This window comes from Typopeltis vanoorti, chromosome 23 (genome assembly GCF_054136105.1).
Source record: "Typopeltis vanoorti isolate ZY-2024b chromosome 23, IOZ_Tvanoo_1.0, whole genome shotgun sequence".
In the NCBI taxonomy this organism is placed as follows: domain Eukaryota; kingdom Metazoa; phylum Arthropoda; class Arachnida; order Uropygi; family Thelyphonidae; genus Typopeltis; species Typopeltis vanoorti.
The window spans coordinates 45,101,579-45,119,077 of NC_143571.1; the positions used below are offsets into that span (position 1 = coordinate 45,101,579).

Here is a 17,499-nt window from a genome sequence, read left to right on the forward strand (position 1 = left end):
GGCCAAATAGAGGCTGTCAGGATCAGATCTTCACTTTACGACAAATAGTTGAGAAAGAATGGGAATATAACAAAGATCTGTATTTCAGTTTTGTCGATCTGGAAAAGTCATATGAAAAGGTGCAAAGAGAGAAGCTATTCAATACACCACAGTTATATGGTGTCGATGGGGCATTATATCAAGCAATACTTAGTCTTTATTTGAGTTGCAAGTCGGCAGTTAGAATTGAAGGAAGGAATTACAGGAAGATGGTTTAATGTTAAATCTGGTGTGAGACAAGGATGTACATTACCCCCTCTGTTATTCATTATCTATATGGATCACATTATAAAGGAAAGTGGTATTAAACATGATATCAGAATTGGAGATGTTAATGTCAGCTCTTTGCTTTATGCGGATGATGTTATACTTCTGAATAAATCCGCTACAAGTTTGCAAGATTCCCTGACTAAATTGAATAAATGTTGTAATAGATATGGTATGAAGGTCAGCAGTAAAAAGACAAAGACAATGAAAATAGGCAGAATCATTGAAAATGTCAACTGTGTTGTGAATGATTGTCTGTGGAATTATTAGCGTTGGCGTAGATGATGAAGGTAGTTGCAGTTGGTGGAGTAGTGGAGATGGAGAGTTGTAGATGTCCTCCATCGATGAGTCCTTGGACTCCTTGGAGGTGTGATGTAATAATAATAATAAAATATGAACGATTCGGAGATATTAGCATTAAACATGGAATTTTCCAAGGTGATTCCTTGTCACCATTGCTCTTCAACATTTCTTTGATACCTTTGTCTATGATTTTAAAGAAAGCAAAACTTGGATATGAAATTCCTAAACATAATATTAAAATTTCCCATCTGTTGTATGTAGATGACTTGAAGTTATATGGAAAATCAGCCTGCAAATAGACTCTTTACTGAACATAGTTCATATTTTCAGTCAGGACATCAAAATGGAATTTGGTTTAAACAAATTTGCAATTTTATCTATTAAACAAGCAAAAATTAATGACACTAGCAATTTTAATTTTGATGAAGAGAAATATATAAAAGCAATTTCAGCTGACGAACACTATAAATACCTAAGAGTATTAGAAGCCTGTGATATTCTCCACTCAAACGTTGAACAACAGGCAACAGCAGAATACACCAAAAGAGTTAGAAAAATATGCTGAAAACAAAACTAAATGGATTAAACACAATTAGAGCAATGAATTCTTGGGCTATACCAGTGATCCGATACACAGCTGGCATAACAGACTGGACAAAAAAAAGACCTGGATAAATCGGATTGCAAAACTAGAAAACTAATGACTATGTATCATGCATTACATCCACAAAGTGATGTTGACTGGTTGTACCTACCTAGGAGAATAGGTGGACGGGGTCTGCTGCAAGTGAGACAGATTGTGGAAGAAGAAGAAATTAGCTACAAAGTTACAGACAATAGCTCTGAGCAAATGTTTCAAGCAATTACACAAGAGGGCCATCTAAAAGCAACAGGAAACAAATCCAATTACAAAAAGGAACAGCAAAATAACCGATATGTGCACTGGAAAAATAAACCCTTGCATGGCCAATTTCTTCAGGATACTGAGGACAAAATTGACGTGAACAAGATGTGGCAATGGCTACAATATGGATATATTAAAAAAGAAAGAAACAGAAGGATTTATTCTAGTAGCTCAAGAACAGGCATTACAAATTAATGCTATGAAAGCAAAAATTTTGAACATCAATAATAACAGCAAATGCAGATTATGCAATCAGAAAGATGAGACTGTAGAACATCTAATCAGTGCCTGCAGCAAGATAGTTCACATTGACTATAAATACCACCATGATCAAGTGGCCAAAATAATCCACTGGCATGTATACAAAAAATATGGCTTTCCTACTTCTGATAACTGACAGCATAAAATAGAGACAGTACTAGAAAATGAAACAGCAAAAATTCTCTGGGACTTTAGAATACAAACTGATTGGCATTTGGAACACAATAGACCTGACATCACAATTATCGAACATCAACAGGTTTAGATTATTGATATTGCATTTCTCAGTGGTAGCAACATTAAGAACAAGGAACTGGAAAAAATTACTAAATATTGAGATCTGGCAATCGAAGGCCAGCTGGGGCTTAAACACACCAAAGTCATTCCAATGGTTATTGATGCACTTGGTGCAATTTCAAAGAAGTTATCCAACTATTTACAGCAATTAGACATCAACAAAGTGATCCCATATGATCTACAAAAAACAGCATTATTTGGAACAGTCCATATTTTACGACACTACCTGACAGACTATTCTTAGATTCTTGGGTGGAATCTAAATCATTGTTTTGTATCACCAGTCAAATTGTTGTTTAAATGATATCTTGTTTTGTATCACCAGTCAAATTGTTGTTTAAATGATATCTTGTTTTGAGTGTATATTAATTATATAAATATGCAAACAACAAATCTCTCAGGATGGTACATAAAAACATGCATTTATGATTAATCATGTAAAGCAAAAGCATACTGATGAATATGTAAAACAAAACAGTGAAAATACCACCGAAACACAGTCTTGCCTTTTCTGACACAAAAGGGATCTCAACTAATTTCCCATTACCCTCAGTAATACACAAATCACCAGACAAGATCAGATCTCTCTTTCATTGCTTGGACTAACTCTTACCTCAAACTTCTCCTGACATAAACAGATCACATCAATAGCTTCCTCAGCATCCGAAGAACTAGGCATTCTCTTTGGTTCAAGATGCTATTTTACACCCAACTAACTCTTAAAATATATACAAATCCCAATTCCACCCATGCTTAGAATACTGCTCACATGCTAAGTTAGTGCACCTAAAACTTCCCTAAAAATAGTAGATGCTGTTTGGAGGAGAGCATTTCAGCTCATAGATGATTCCTCTCTTGAAGGTTCACTTCAACCCTTATTTCACAGATGCATTGTTTTAGCACTGTGTGTCCTTACAGGCACTTCAATGATCACTGCTTTTACTGTACAACTGTAAAAACTCCAAACCTGTTTCTCTTCTTCCACTTTTATTCCATCCACTTATGTCCTCTGGAGCAGTCTTCCTCATGAATTATTCTCAAACACCTATAACTTGCTATTCTTCAAAAAAAACATATCAATGATAAAACTTCCTCTGCATCCCCAACTCAACATCATCAGAGTTAAAGATCGGTACTATCAACATAAGAAGCCTGAATGGCAAAGATATGGAGCTAGCTGAGGAATTAGATAAGTACTAGATCGACATAATAGGGGTGACTAAAAAAAAAGACAAAAACTAGTGAGATCTTTCTGAGCAATAAATACAAAATGTCATATTCAGGCAATGACAATCAAGGAAAAGAAGGAGTAGCCATAGTATTCAGCACAAAATATGAGGCTCATCTTCTTGAATGGCAGGCAGTGTCAAGTAGAGTGATGTGGGCAAATATCAGAATGGGGAACTGGACAATGAGACTTATTTGTGCCTATGGTCCCACAGAAGGTTCTACTAAGGTAGAAGTGAAGGAATTTTTTGAGGATCTAGAGAAAGCTACTGACACAATGAAAAAGGAAAAGTTTGTCCTTGTTGGGGATCTAAATAGCAGAGTAGGAAGTGATTGCCAGACATATAAAAATGTTGTGGGAAAATTTGGAGAAAAGAGCAAAGCTAATAATAATGGCAAATACCTGTTGGATTTCTGCTCAGGACATGCACTGGTTATTATTAACATAAAAATGTTAGTAATAACCATGTTCCAACATAAAAATGTGCACAAATTCACATGGAGAGAAGAGGCAAGGAATAAGAAAATTCTCCTTCACTATGTTATTGTTGATAGTGATGTTTTCTACATGGTGCAGGATGCCAGAGTGTACAGAGGATTTGAAATTGGAAGTGATCACTATTTAGTCTTGAGCAGGATAAAATTGAATTTCATATTGAAAAGAATGACATGTACAAAGACTAAAATACACAAAGATTATTGAAGAAGAAATGAAAGAGTTTAAGAACAAGAACCAAACCATATCAAAAGTTCCTGGCAAATAAGTCAGCTTCTGTTGTTAGAGAATACAGAGACGAATGTAAGAAGCTAAACACTGTGTAAAACTAGCTAAACAAAAGTCATGGGAGGACTGTGGCAAGAATATAGAAAATAAATATCAAGAAGGTGGTAAGATATTCTGAAGGTTGTTGAAGAAGCTTATGAATGGAAGAAAGAGTGCTGTAAAAGGAGTTAGAGATGATAAAGGTGACATAAAAACAGGAGAAAAAGATATCCTTGAAGTATGGAGTAATTACTTCGAAAAATTGCTAAATGAAACAAGCAGTGAGAGCACAGTGGTAAAAAACACTCAACACGCATACAGTCAGGAATACATATCCAGACTTCAAATGGAAAAAGCCATCAAAGGCTTGAAATGTGGAAAGGCAGCAGCAGTAGATGATATTCGACCAGAAATGCTGAAGTATGGTGGTATAAAAGTCTTACAGTGGCTGCATTGCATAGTTCAGAAGGCCTGGACAGAGGGACAAATTCCCGATGATTGGAGTAGAGCTCTAATAGTACCCATATATAAAAAAGGGAAATAAAACTGAATGTCAGAATTACAGAGGTATTTCCCTCTGTAATTCTGACATTCAGGCTGTCAGGATCAGATCTTCACTTTACGACAAATAGTTGAGAAAGAATGGGAATATAACAAAGATCTGTATTTCAGTTGTGTCGATCTGGAAAAGGCATATGACAAGGTGCCAAGAGAGAAGCTATTCAATACGTTGCAGTTATATGGTGTCAATGGGGCATTATATCAAGCAATACTTAGTCTTTATTTGAGTTGCAAGTCGGCAGTTAGAATTAAAGGAAGTACAGGAAGATGGTTTAATGTTAAATCTGGTGTGAGACAAGGATGTACATTATCCCCTCTGTTATTCATTATCTATATGGATCACATTATAAAGGAAAGTGGTATTAAACATGATATCAAAATTGGAGATGTTAATGTCAGCTCTTTGCTTCATGCGGACGATGTTATACTTCTGAATAAATCCGCTACAAGTTTGCAAGATTCCCTGACTAAATTGAATAAATGTTGTAATAGATATGGTATGAAGGTCAGCAGTAAAAAGACAAAGACAATGAAAATAGGCAGAATCATTGAAAATGTCAACTGTGTTGTGAATGGAGAACCTGTTGAAGAAGTAAAACATTTCAGCTACTTAGGCACGATTTTTAGTGAAGATGGTAAATTAAATATGGAAATAGACAACAGAATCAACAAAGCTGGTATTATAGGAAGTCAACTGAATAAATCCATATGGAATAAGAGAGAAATTAGTCGGAACACTAAATTAGCTGTATACAAGACAGTGTTCAAACCAGTTTTTTGGATCTGAGAGCTGGATTATAAATAAAACACTTGACCAAAGACTAGAGACCACAGATATGAGAGTCCTGAGAGTGATTAGAGGCGTGAACAGATGGCATCAATGGCAATATCATATTAAAAATGAGGATATTAGGAAAGAACTTGACATTGTCAGCATCCAGAAATGTTAGCAGAGCTAATCTCAGGTGGTATGGTCACTTAAATAGAATGGGAGAGGAAAGATTAGCAAAACAAGTGTTCTCTGCCAGGTTGGCAGGAAAACGACCCAGAGGAAGACCAAGATATAGGTGGATTGATACGGTACAAAGTGCCTTAGACGATAGAAATATAAGATCTGATAATGTTGGAGTCTTGACAAGTAACAGACTGATTTGGAGGAAAATTGTAGATAGGAAGTTAGTAATGATGTAATTTTTTCACGTAGTACTGTCATATCCTGTACACCCCTTGAGGGTACATGGCAGGAATTTGATGATGATAATGCATGGAGTAATTACTTCGAAAAATTACTAAACGAAACAATCAGTAACAGCACAGTAGTAAAAAACGCTCAACAGGCATGCAATCAGGAATAAATATCCATACTCGAAGTAGAAAAAGCCATCAAAAGCCTGAAATGTGGAAAGGCAGCAGGAGTAGATGATATTCGACCAGAAATGCTGAAGTATGGTGGTATAAAAAGTCTTGCAGTGGCTGCACTGCATAGCTCAGAAGGCCTGGATAGAGGGACAAATTCTAGATAATTGGAATTTGTCCCTTTTTTGAAAACATAGTACCATATATAAAAAGGGAAATAAAACTGAATGTGAGAATTACAGTGATATTTCCCTACTGAGTGTTCCTGGTAAGATTTATTCATGTATATTTGAGAAATGGTTGAGAACGGTTGTAGAAGGGAAGCTTGGTGAATGACAAGGTGGATTCAGGCCAAATAGAGGCTGTCAAGATCAAATTTTCACTTTATGACAAATAATTGAGAAATCATGGGAATATAGCAAAGATGTATATTTAAGTTTTGTAGATCTGGAAAAGGCATATAACAAGGTGCCAAGAGAAAAGCTATTCAAAACGCTACACTTGTATGGTGTCAATGGAGCATTATATCAAGTAATACTTGTACTATCTTATAATATCTATTTGAGTTATAAATCAGCAGTTAGAATTGAAGGAAGTACAGAAGATGGTTCAATGTTAAATCTGGTGTCAGACATTATTCCCTCTATTATTCATTATCTATATAGATCACATCATGAAGGAAAGTGGTATTAAACCTGATATCAAATGTGGAAATGTTAATGTCAACTCTTTGCTTCATGTGGATGATGTTATACTTCTAAATAAATTGTACAAGTCTGCAAGATTCCCTTACTAAATTGAATAACTGTTGTAATAGATATAAAGGTCAACAATAACAAGACAAAGACAATGAAAATAGTCAGAAACATTGAAAATATCAACTGCATCGGGAATGAAGAACCTATAAAACAAATAAAACATTTAAGCTACCTGGGTACAATTTTTAGTGAAGATGGTAAATTAAATATGTAAACAGACAACAGAATCAACAAAGCTGGTATGGTAGGATAGGATGTCAACTGAATAAATGTATATGGAAGAAGACAGAAATTAGTCAAAACACTAAATCGGGTGTATACAAGACAGCGTTCAAACCAATTTTAATTTATGGTTCTTACAGCTGGGTTAGAAGTAAAACACTTTACCAAAGACTAGAGACCACAGATATGAAAGTCCTGAAAAAGATTAGAGGCATGAACAGATGGCATCAGTGTCAATATCATATTAAAAACGAGGATATTAGGAAAGAAGTTAACATTGTTAGCATCCAGGAATGTGGAAAGGTTAGCAAAACAAGTGTTCTCTGCCAGGTTGGCAGGAAAAAGACCCAGAGGAAGACAAAGATATAGGTGAACTGCTATAGTAAAAAGTGCCTTAGAAGACAGAAATATAAGATCTGAAAATATTGGAGTCTTGAAAGGTAACAGATTAATTTGAAGGAAAATTGTAGATAGGAAGTTAGTAGTGATGTAAGTTTTTCATGTAGTACTATCATATCCTGTACACCTCTTGAGGGTTGGTCAATTGGTAGAGCCTCTGCTACTAATGGCTCATGCAAAAAGCAAGTTTGAGCATGGTTAGTAGTTGGAAGGGGATCAATCATTCGATGCTGTTGGCGCACTCTCCCTCGATGAGTCTTTGGACTCCCTGGAGGTGTCACATAATAATAATAATATCACAAATTTGATGATGATTTTATATATATTTTAATTTTTTTTTTCATTTATTTTTACATAGTCCAGAAATCCTAGAGTTCAAACATGGAACTTTTTCAAGCCAAGTGGGTACTAAAGGAATGTGCAAAAGAATTAACAGTACTCCTAACCTTGTTTACCTTTAGACTCAACACGAGCACAATGCCTGAAGAGTGGGAGGATGACAAGGTAATTCCATTATACAAAATTGAAGCTAGAACTGATATTGATGCAACCAATTACAGTCGAGACTAATCCATCTCTAGACTAATCATTAAGGTACTGGAGAAGTTGGTGAAATCCAAGGCATCTTAAAGGATTCTACATGATAGGTATTATACACAAACTCAAGGGGAAGAGAGTGGCTAACTAACATCTAGAGAGAAAGAAAAAAATGTATAGAAGAGCTAAGTACAAGAAAACATGAGTGACAAGGAGGTTACTACAATCTGTTTTGACTACTGATGTTTAACTTTTATATTAATAACATTTTGAATGGTCTGTAGGCACACATCCAATTTCTGATGATGCAGTTGAGCCAGGTTGATAAAGGACATATCAGATAGAGAATTCTTGCAGGTTGACTTGAACAATGATTCTATGGACAATCATTAATGAGTATCAGTTTAATGCTGCTATAGTGCTAGGTTATGCATTCCAAACATTGCAGACTGAGTATTATTATATTAAAGGGAAGTTCTATAAGGGGTTGATGAAACTAGAGACCTAGGTGGGCAATGGTGAACAGCAAGTTGATGTTTAGATACCAGCTTGATATGGGAGAATAATTCCTTACTCCTACAGTTCAGCATTCTCTTCAACATTGGATAAATGCAACACAGAAGAGAACAACAACTTGTAGAAATAAGGAAATTATTCTTTCACTTTATAAGGTTCTGATAAGATAACACTAGGACTACTGTGTTCAGATAGGGTTGTCTGAGTTCTATGGAACCAGTTAAAAAGATCCAGAAGCAAGTAACCAAAATGATAGCTGGTCCATAGAATTTGCATATGAAGACACACTGAAAGAATGTGGTGTGCAAAGTTTGAGAATCAGAAGGAAAAGAGGAATATGAGGAATACAAGAGAAATTACAAAAGACTTTTCACCACTACCTCTAACAATGATCAACCATCAGGGTGAAGAAACAGGAAATCCAAATGCAATAAAAGCAATATGGATAGAACACTACCAAGAAACCTTTAAGAATGAAAGCAATAACTACCTAATAACAAGGCCCCACACTAACACAAGACATGATGCCTTAATGATCCTTCTATCGGAAGTGGAGAATGCTCTAAAGCAAGTGAAATCTGACAAAGCACCAGGGATAGACCAAATTCCATCAGAACTCTGGAAAGAAGGAAAGCAAACTTTAAAATTCCTTACCATACTTTTCAACAAAATCATTAAATCAGGAGAAATAGCAGAAAATTGGAGAACAGAAATTATCATACCAACTTGCAAGAAAGGTGATAAAAATTGTAAAAATTACAGATCAATCACATTACTCAGCCATGATTACAAAATATCTACAAGAGTATTACAGAACAGAATAAAGAGCACATATGAAATCACTCTTAGCGAAGTGAAGAATGCTTTAATGCAGGCTTCAGAAAGAATTGGTTCACATTGGATCAGATCTTCATAATACAAAGACTAGCAGAATTATATGGGAACATAACAAAAATATCTATTACTGTTTTATAGATTTTAAGCAGGCATTTGACTCAATAAATAGAGTAACTTTATTCAGATTAGTATTATTATTATGTGACACCTCCAGGGAGTCCAAGGACTCATCGTGGGAGGGCACACTACTCTACTTCGCTAAATACATCTCATCCACTCCACTACTACTTAATTCTCCAACAATGACACTACTACCATCAATGCCATTTATTGCCCATCATCACCAACAACAGTATTTTTTGTCTGTAAATTGTGTGTGTTCTGAAGGCTGATTTGTCTGTATTGTATGAAACAGAAACAAATCAATGAAGATACCCTAGACTTCTTAGAAAAATATTGTAGTCTCACAGAAGCAATAATTAAATTTAATAGTATAACAACAGATAAAATAAACATCAGCAAAGGAGTAGCCCAAGGATGTCCCATGTCCCAATATCCAATATCTTTTTAACATCTAACTAGAGGATATGGTTAACCAAGCCTTGTAAGGAGAAAAAGGTCACCCTAAATGGTTATAATCTTAATAACATAAAATATGCAGATGACATCGTAATGATAGCAGACACAAAAGAAAAAATGGTGAACCTAATAATCAAACTAAATAATAAGGCTAAAGAATACAGCATGACCATAAATACGGACAAAACAAAAATCTTGGAAATTGGAAAAAATGAAGAAAAGTAAACTTCTCCTTGAATGGATCAACAACTGAACATGTAAAACAATTCAATTATTTAGGAACAGTAATAACAGAACACTTAGATACCATGGCGACTATTAAACATAGAATACCGACCGCATGGTCATCATTTAATAAGCTAGGTAAAAGCAGGAAAAATAATAAAATCTCCAAACCTCTTAAATATAAAATTATATAATCATAGGCTTTTGAGATGAAATGTCTCAGAAAAATAAATAAAACAAAATGGACAGAAAAGAAAACAAATAAAACTGTAAGACAAGACCTAAACTATACAGACTCATTAATAAAAAAGATCAAAAGAAGACAACTTCAATGGTATGGACATGTTTGAAAGAATGCCACCAAAAAGGCTACCCAAGCTCGCTCTGTATGAAAGATTAGAAGATAAAAGAAAAAAAAAGAAGACCAAGAACTAAATAAATGACATGAATAAATGTTAACTCCGAATTACAAACCTATAGACAGCTCACCAGCCATACAAGAAACCGAGACTCCTGGAAGTTGTGGAAACACGGAAGATGCAACCCGTCCCGGACGGAAGAGGACAGTAAGTAAGCAAGCAGTAAGAAGCATACAAGTTGGTAAAGGGGATCTTACTGTATGTTAAGTGATTTTACAGCACATAGTGTGTGTGTGTGTGTGTGTGTGTGTGTGTGTGTGTGTGTGTGTGTGTGTGTGTGTGTGTGTGTGTGTGTGTGTGTGTGTAGGGGGGAGAGCACAAAGTCATACCAACAATGTTAAGTAACAGTGTAGTCAGGAAGAATGCCAGAGGTCTAGGTTATAATACAAACGGTCTTCCCTTTTTCCTCATAGCATGTGGTGAGTGAATGGAATAAGCTGCCACTGAGCATTGTGTACATCTTTAGTGAATGTTGTCAAAGAGAGATATGACAGGTACTTACACAATGCATAACTTATGAAGGGCTCTCTCTTAATGCATCCTGAATCCATAGAGATTCCACATAATAATAATAATAATTAGATGAGCAAGCTCTAGCCATCCTATATATATTATTTAAGATTTTTAATGAAATTATGCAAAAAGTACATACACATAGCTTCTTTCAGAATTCTTTTACATGTCCCATCTACAGGTATTTCAGTACACAAACGTCCTCTTGTGTCCAGCTGCCTAAGGTAACTACCACATTCTATTAAAAGATGCGCAAACTGAGCTGAACATCGATGTCGAACCAAGGCGTGTGGTAAGGAAACATGGGCTATAACATTAGACGGCAAAGATGGACGAATCCTTCGTAAATCACATTCTGCACCAGTCAGAAGCAGAGCTGCATAACACTCAAAGTGATGATAAACAGCAGCAGTATGCAAAGGGAGTCCAGGCAAACAGCCAATCAATCGTTCATCCAGTTCAGTTTCTGCACCAAATTTCAGTAATAGCTAGATTAAAATATATTCAAAAAATACATTAAAATATAAAAAATATTTTAAAAAAAAGCAAAAAAAATCACAAAATATGAAAAACAGCAAATTTTATTTTAAATAATAAAAAATATACAAAAAAGACAAAATTATTATCATCTTAAGACCCCATGGAATCAAAGACTCATGTCTTTGACTCACTAGGATGTCCCTTTGTCATACACAAAGCTCATTATACCTTGCCCTAAACACATTCAAATTCTCTGCAGACACCACACTCTGAGGCAAGGCATTCCAATCATTCACAATTCTGCATGCAAAAAACCTGCTTCTTGCTCCCTTGTTCACACCCTTCTTATTACAGTTTCCAGGAATGACCTCTTGTTCTCCTATCTTGCACTCCTTTGGGACTTGTGCTGTTGCAAGACTATGATGACATATCACGTGACTTAAGGGAATGTGTCAAGGAGTTAGTATCAGCTTTGGCCTACCTGTTTAACATGAGTCTTGCAACAGCACAAGACCAAAAGGAGTGGAAGGAAGGCAAAATTGGTCTACTTCACAAATGATTACGCTAAGGCAAAGATGATAGGTCAATTTGCATATCTAGAGTTTAATGGAGAGAGAGAGAGAGCTAGGATACAAAAGTGTGTAGATAACAATGGTATTCTCTGCACTCGTTAACATGGGTTTTAAAAGGAGTTAATGTTTTACAACTTACTTATGTACTACATACATAGCTCATGGCAAAAATATGATGTTAAAAAATAGAATCATGATGTCATTATATAATAACAGGATTGAAGAATTTAAAATATTTTAAATTAAAAACTTGGAAGGAAAACATAGATCTAATCCAAGGAGTGGAAAATTAAAATAAGAGTTAAAAGTATAAGTCTTAATATGTTATAATAAGAGAAAAAAAAAACATATATATATCATTATATCTTTACATTATAAATTCAGATCCAAGTCGTAATCCAGGTCACAGCTTCAGGAGCCATTTGTAAAAAGTCATTCCAGTCATTCAGATAAGCACGGAAGGTACTTATGTACTATAACAAGGTGATAATGTATTGCACAAGGGAGATGCACATACAGTGGTATGCTTAGATTTTTCAAAGGATTTTGAGAGGTTGCCACATTAGCACTCCTTCCAAATACACTGCAAATGCAGATGTTTGTTCTCTTGTCAACTCTGACCCCAACTTTATCCGTATCTCCTTTTCTACAGATTCGTTTCTTCTCAGCAAATGTCAGCCTTGTACTATATAACACTAAAATAGAGCCAAATGGAATGACCTTCAGAATGTCCATGCTGCTTTTCCATGGTTTTAATAATAAGATGTGACACTTGACACCTCTTCACTACTTGTACATGAGAAATACATGACCTTCTGCATCACTTCAACCTTGGTATCTCATCTGGGTCTGGCTCCCACTAATGAGATCTCAATAAAGGTCGAAACTGGTCTAAGAAAGGGCTCTTCCCACAGAATGCAGATGTTAATGGCCTTACAAGACTGGAATAGATTGCAAGGTAAGTGGAACTGTCAGTTCAATGTTGCAAAGTGTAAGGTTTTGAAATTTGGTAAGCAACGATGGGATGCAAAGTATGCACTTGGTGGGGAAACTATGAGAGACGAGAGATCTGTGAGTGGTGATGGTGGACAAGGACTTGAAATTCAGGGCCACATTGCGCAAGTTGTGAAGTCATCAAATCAGATAATGGCAATGATGTAGAGGACCCAGATGGGCAGAAATAAAGCGGTTATGATTTCATTGTATGAGGCCTTGATCAGGCCTCATATGGATTATTGTGCACAGATTTAGTCACTGGGTTTTCATGGTGACAAGGATATGTTAGAAACAGTTCAGAAAAGATTCACAAAGATGGTTAGTGCCTTTGGGATGTGGAGTATGAAGACAAATTGAAAAAATGTAAACTGCAAAGCCTCGTGAATAGGAGGAGGAGGAGAGAGGATATGATTGACACATAAGTAAGTGAGGGGTTGTTATCAGGCTGACATGGAAGAAATTTTTCCTAGAATGGGAGAGAGGTGTATGACAAGAGGCCATCCAGGGAAACTGTATAAGGAGGGTGTGAGCAGAGGAGTGAAGAGAAGGTTCTTTGCATGGAGAGTGGTGGGTGAGTGAATGCAGACCCATTGAATCAGTTTAAGGCATGGTTGCATGAGCTTTGCGTGTGTGATAATGCGTATCTCTCACAATGAGACTCCATGAAAGTCAGATGTTAATATTGCCGGCCTGGTTGACTCAGTGGTTAGTGTATCCACTCTCCAGCCAAAAGGCCGTGGGTTTGAATCCCGCCGTGGGCATGGATGTTTGTGATTGTCTGTGGAAGTATTAGCGTTGGCGTAGATGATGAAGGTAGTTGCAGTTGGTGGAGTAGTGGAGATGTCCTCCCTCGATGAGTCCTTGGACTCCCTGGAGGTGTGATGTAATAATAGTAATAAAATATGAACGATTCGGAGATATTAGCATTAAACATGAAATTTTCCAAGGTGATTCCTTGTCACCATTGCTCTTCAACATTTCTTTGATACCTTTGTCTATGATTTTAAAGAAAGCAAAACTTGGATATGAAATTCCTAAACATAATATTAAAATTTCCCATCTGTTGTATGTAGATGACTTGAAGTTATATGGAAAATCAGCCCTGCAAATAGACTCTTTACTGAACATAGTTCATATTTTCAGTCAGGACATCAAAATGGAATTTGGTTTAAACAAATTTGCAATTTTATCTATTAAACAAGGAAAAATTAATGACACTAGCAATTTTAATTTTGATGAAGAGAAATATATAAAAGCAATTTCAGCTGACGAACACTATAAATACCTAAGAGTATTAGAAGCCTGTGATATTCTCCACTCAAACGTTAAACAACAGGCAACAGCAGAATACACCAAAAGAGTTAGAAAAATATGCTGAAAACAAAACTAAATGGATTAAACACAATTAGAGCAATGAATTCTTGGGCTATACCAGTGATCCGATACACAGCTGGCATAACAGACTGGACAAAAAAAAGACCTGGATAAATCGGATTGCAAAACTAGAAAACTAATGACTATGTATCATGCATTACATCCACAAAGTGATGTTGACTGGTTGTACCTACCTAGGAGAATAGGTGGACGGGGTCTGCTGCAAGTGAGACAGATTGTGGAAGAAGAAGAAATTAGCTACAAAGTTACAGACAATAGCTCTGAGCAAATGTTTCAAGCAATTACACAAGAGGGCCATCTAAAAGCAACAGGAAACAAATCCAATTACAAAAAGGAACAACAAAATAACCGATATGGGCACTGGAAAAATAAACCCTTGCATGGCCAATTTCTTCAGGATACTGAGGACAAAATTGACGTGAACAAGATGTGGCAATGGCTACAATATGGATATATTAAAAAAGAAAGAAACAGAAGGATTTATTCTAGCAGCTGCTCAAGAACAGGCATTACAAACTAATGCTATGAAAGCAAAAATTTTGAACATCAATAATAACAGCAAATGCAGATTATGCAATCGGAAAGATGAGACTGTAGAACATCTAATCAGTGCCTGCAGCAAGATAGCTCAAATTGACTATAAATACCACCATGATCAAGTGGCCAAAATAATCCACTGGCATGTATACAAAAAATATGGCTTTCCTACTTCTGATAACTGACAGCATAAAATAGAGACAGTACTAGAAAATGAAACAGCAAAAATTCTCTGGGACTTTAGAATACAAACTGATTGGCATTTGGAACACAATAGACCTGACATCACAATTATCGAACATCAACAGGTTTGGATTATTGATATTGCATTTCTCAGTGGTAGCAACATTAAGAACAAGGAACTGGAAAATATTACTAAATATTGAGATCTGGCAATCGAAGGCCAGCTGGGGCTTAAACACACCAAAGTCATTCCAATGGTTATTGATGCACTTGGTGCAATTTCAAAGAAGTTATCCAACTATTTACAGCAATTAGACATCAACAAAGTGATCCCATATGATCTACAAAAAACAGCATTACTTGGAACAGTCCATATTTTACGACACTACCTGACAGACTATTCTTAGATTCTTGGGTGGAATCTAAATCATTGTTTTGTATCACCAGTCAAATTGTTGCTTAAATGATATCTTGTTTTGAGTGTATATTAATTATATAAATATGCAAACAACAAATCTCTCAGGATGGTACATAAAAACATGCATTTATGATTAATCATGTAAAGCAAAAGCATACTGATGAATATGTAAAACAAAACAGTGAAAATGAAATATCAACAAAATGCAAGAACAAATAAGCAGTCAGAATCTAATAAAATGGGAACTAGATGATAAATGTGCAAAATCTTTGTATTACTGCAGAGTAAATATGACTGCATTGGATAACATGCCATATACTCAGTTGCTCAGTAAAGTTAAGGGTAAACTTGTTCAATGCTGCAATTTGCTTAAAAGAAATTATTTTACAGAAAATAATAATAATTTCAGATATTTATGACCAATTAATTGTATTGTGACTATTAAAAATCAGATTGAAGTAAATTAAGGGCAGTGGCATGTTGGAGCCAACATAAGTCAAATATTAAATTTTCAAGAATTTTGTGAGCCTGTTGTTAAACAGCCCATGACTACAAACTGCAGAGAAGCATGGACTTCAATCCAAAATGGCTAACAGCATTTGGGTAAGCTTGTACATGGCGACACAGAAAATCCAGCTGGGACATACTTATTTCAGTACTCTTTGTGGTTATAATAATTTTTTTGTTCCTAAATAACTTTTTGAATGCTGATATTTTTTTAGGAGGAATCCCAAGAAACCTCTTGGGAGGTTTATATTTTATCTGAATAGCGACCACATATCCAAACAAATGTTATCAGCTACTGTGGGTGAGAGATCATACATACTCCTGTTCTATGATAGTCATTCTTCTCAAAACTCGTACTTTCTTGGGAATGATGACAAAATTATGCCTAAATGAAGCATGTTGATACCATCTTTTGAGTGGCTGTGATGTCAGATTCACGACTACCTATTTTTGTCATAGTTGGGATTGGATTTAACCCTGACAGATTCTGACATAATGATTAGAAACCCACACAAAATTATGCCTAAATGAAGCATGTTGATACCATCTTTTGAGTGGCTGTGATGTCAGATTCACGACTACCTATTTTTGTCATAGTTGGGATTGGATTTAACCCTGACAGATTCTGACATAATGATTAGAAACCCACACAAAATTATGCCTAAATGAAGCATGTTGATATCATCTTTTGAGTGGCTGTGATGTCAGATTCACGACTACCTATTTTTGTCATAGTTGGGATTGGATTTAACCCTGACAGATTCTGACGTAACGATTAGAAACCCCTGACTTCATTAAGCCACATTTCAATTCTGACATAATTGAATTATTCAAATTTACTAGTTATTCTGGCTATTTCATTTGGAATGGAAAAATTTGCAAACAGCTGGATGGGAGTGCTATGGATTTCCCTCTTTCCCATCCTCCACAAACCTTCCTGACAGATTCTGATATTATGATTAGCCTTGACATTACTTCACTGTTCACCAATATATCTTTGGAAGAGACCTTTGAGCTCTTTAAGCTCCATTTCCCCTATTCTGGTTATTTCATTTGAAATGAAAAAATATGCAAATAGCTGGATGGAATTGCTATGGGTTTCCCCCAACTAGCCAACTAATACATGGAACATTTTGAAAACCAAAAACTCAACATAGCTACACTTAAACCAGTGATCTGGCTACACTATGTTGATAATGTGTTTGCAATCTGCCCTTGTGTCCCAGACATATTGAGCACATTTTTAGTGCATCTAAATGGCCAACATCCTAAAATAAACTTCACAATAGAAAAAGAGACCTTGCCCCAACATGCTTTGCTCGTTGGGGAAAGGTTAGTCACAGTGGCTAATAGCATTTGTTTGGATATGTAGTCGTTATTCTGATAAAATGCAAACCCTAAATAATTACAATGCTGTTGCTGCAGTCC

General features: G+C 35.7%; 1 protein-coding gene across 1 annotated transcript in view; it reads right to left on the reverse strand.

Moving 5' to 3' along the window:
* LOC150093812 (ankyrin repeat and SOCS box protein 1-like) overlaps positions 1-17,499 on the reverse strand; it is a 113,560-nt gene that overhangs the window by 41,402 nt on the left and 54,659 nt on the right. Inside the window, exon 3 of the mRNA XM_090412613.1 lies at positions 11,123-11,471. Within this exon, the coding sequence (XP_090268739.1) occupies positions 11,123-11,471 (349 nt within the window). The remainder of the gene's footprint in view (positions 1-11,122; positions 11,472-17,499) is intronic.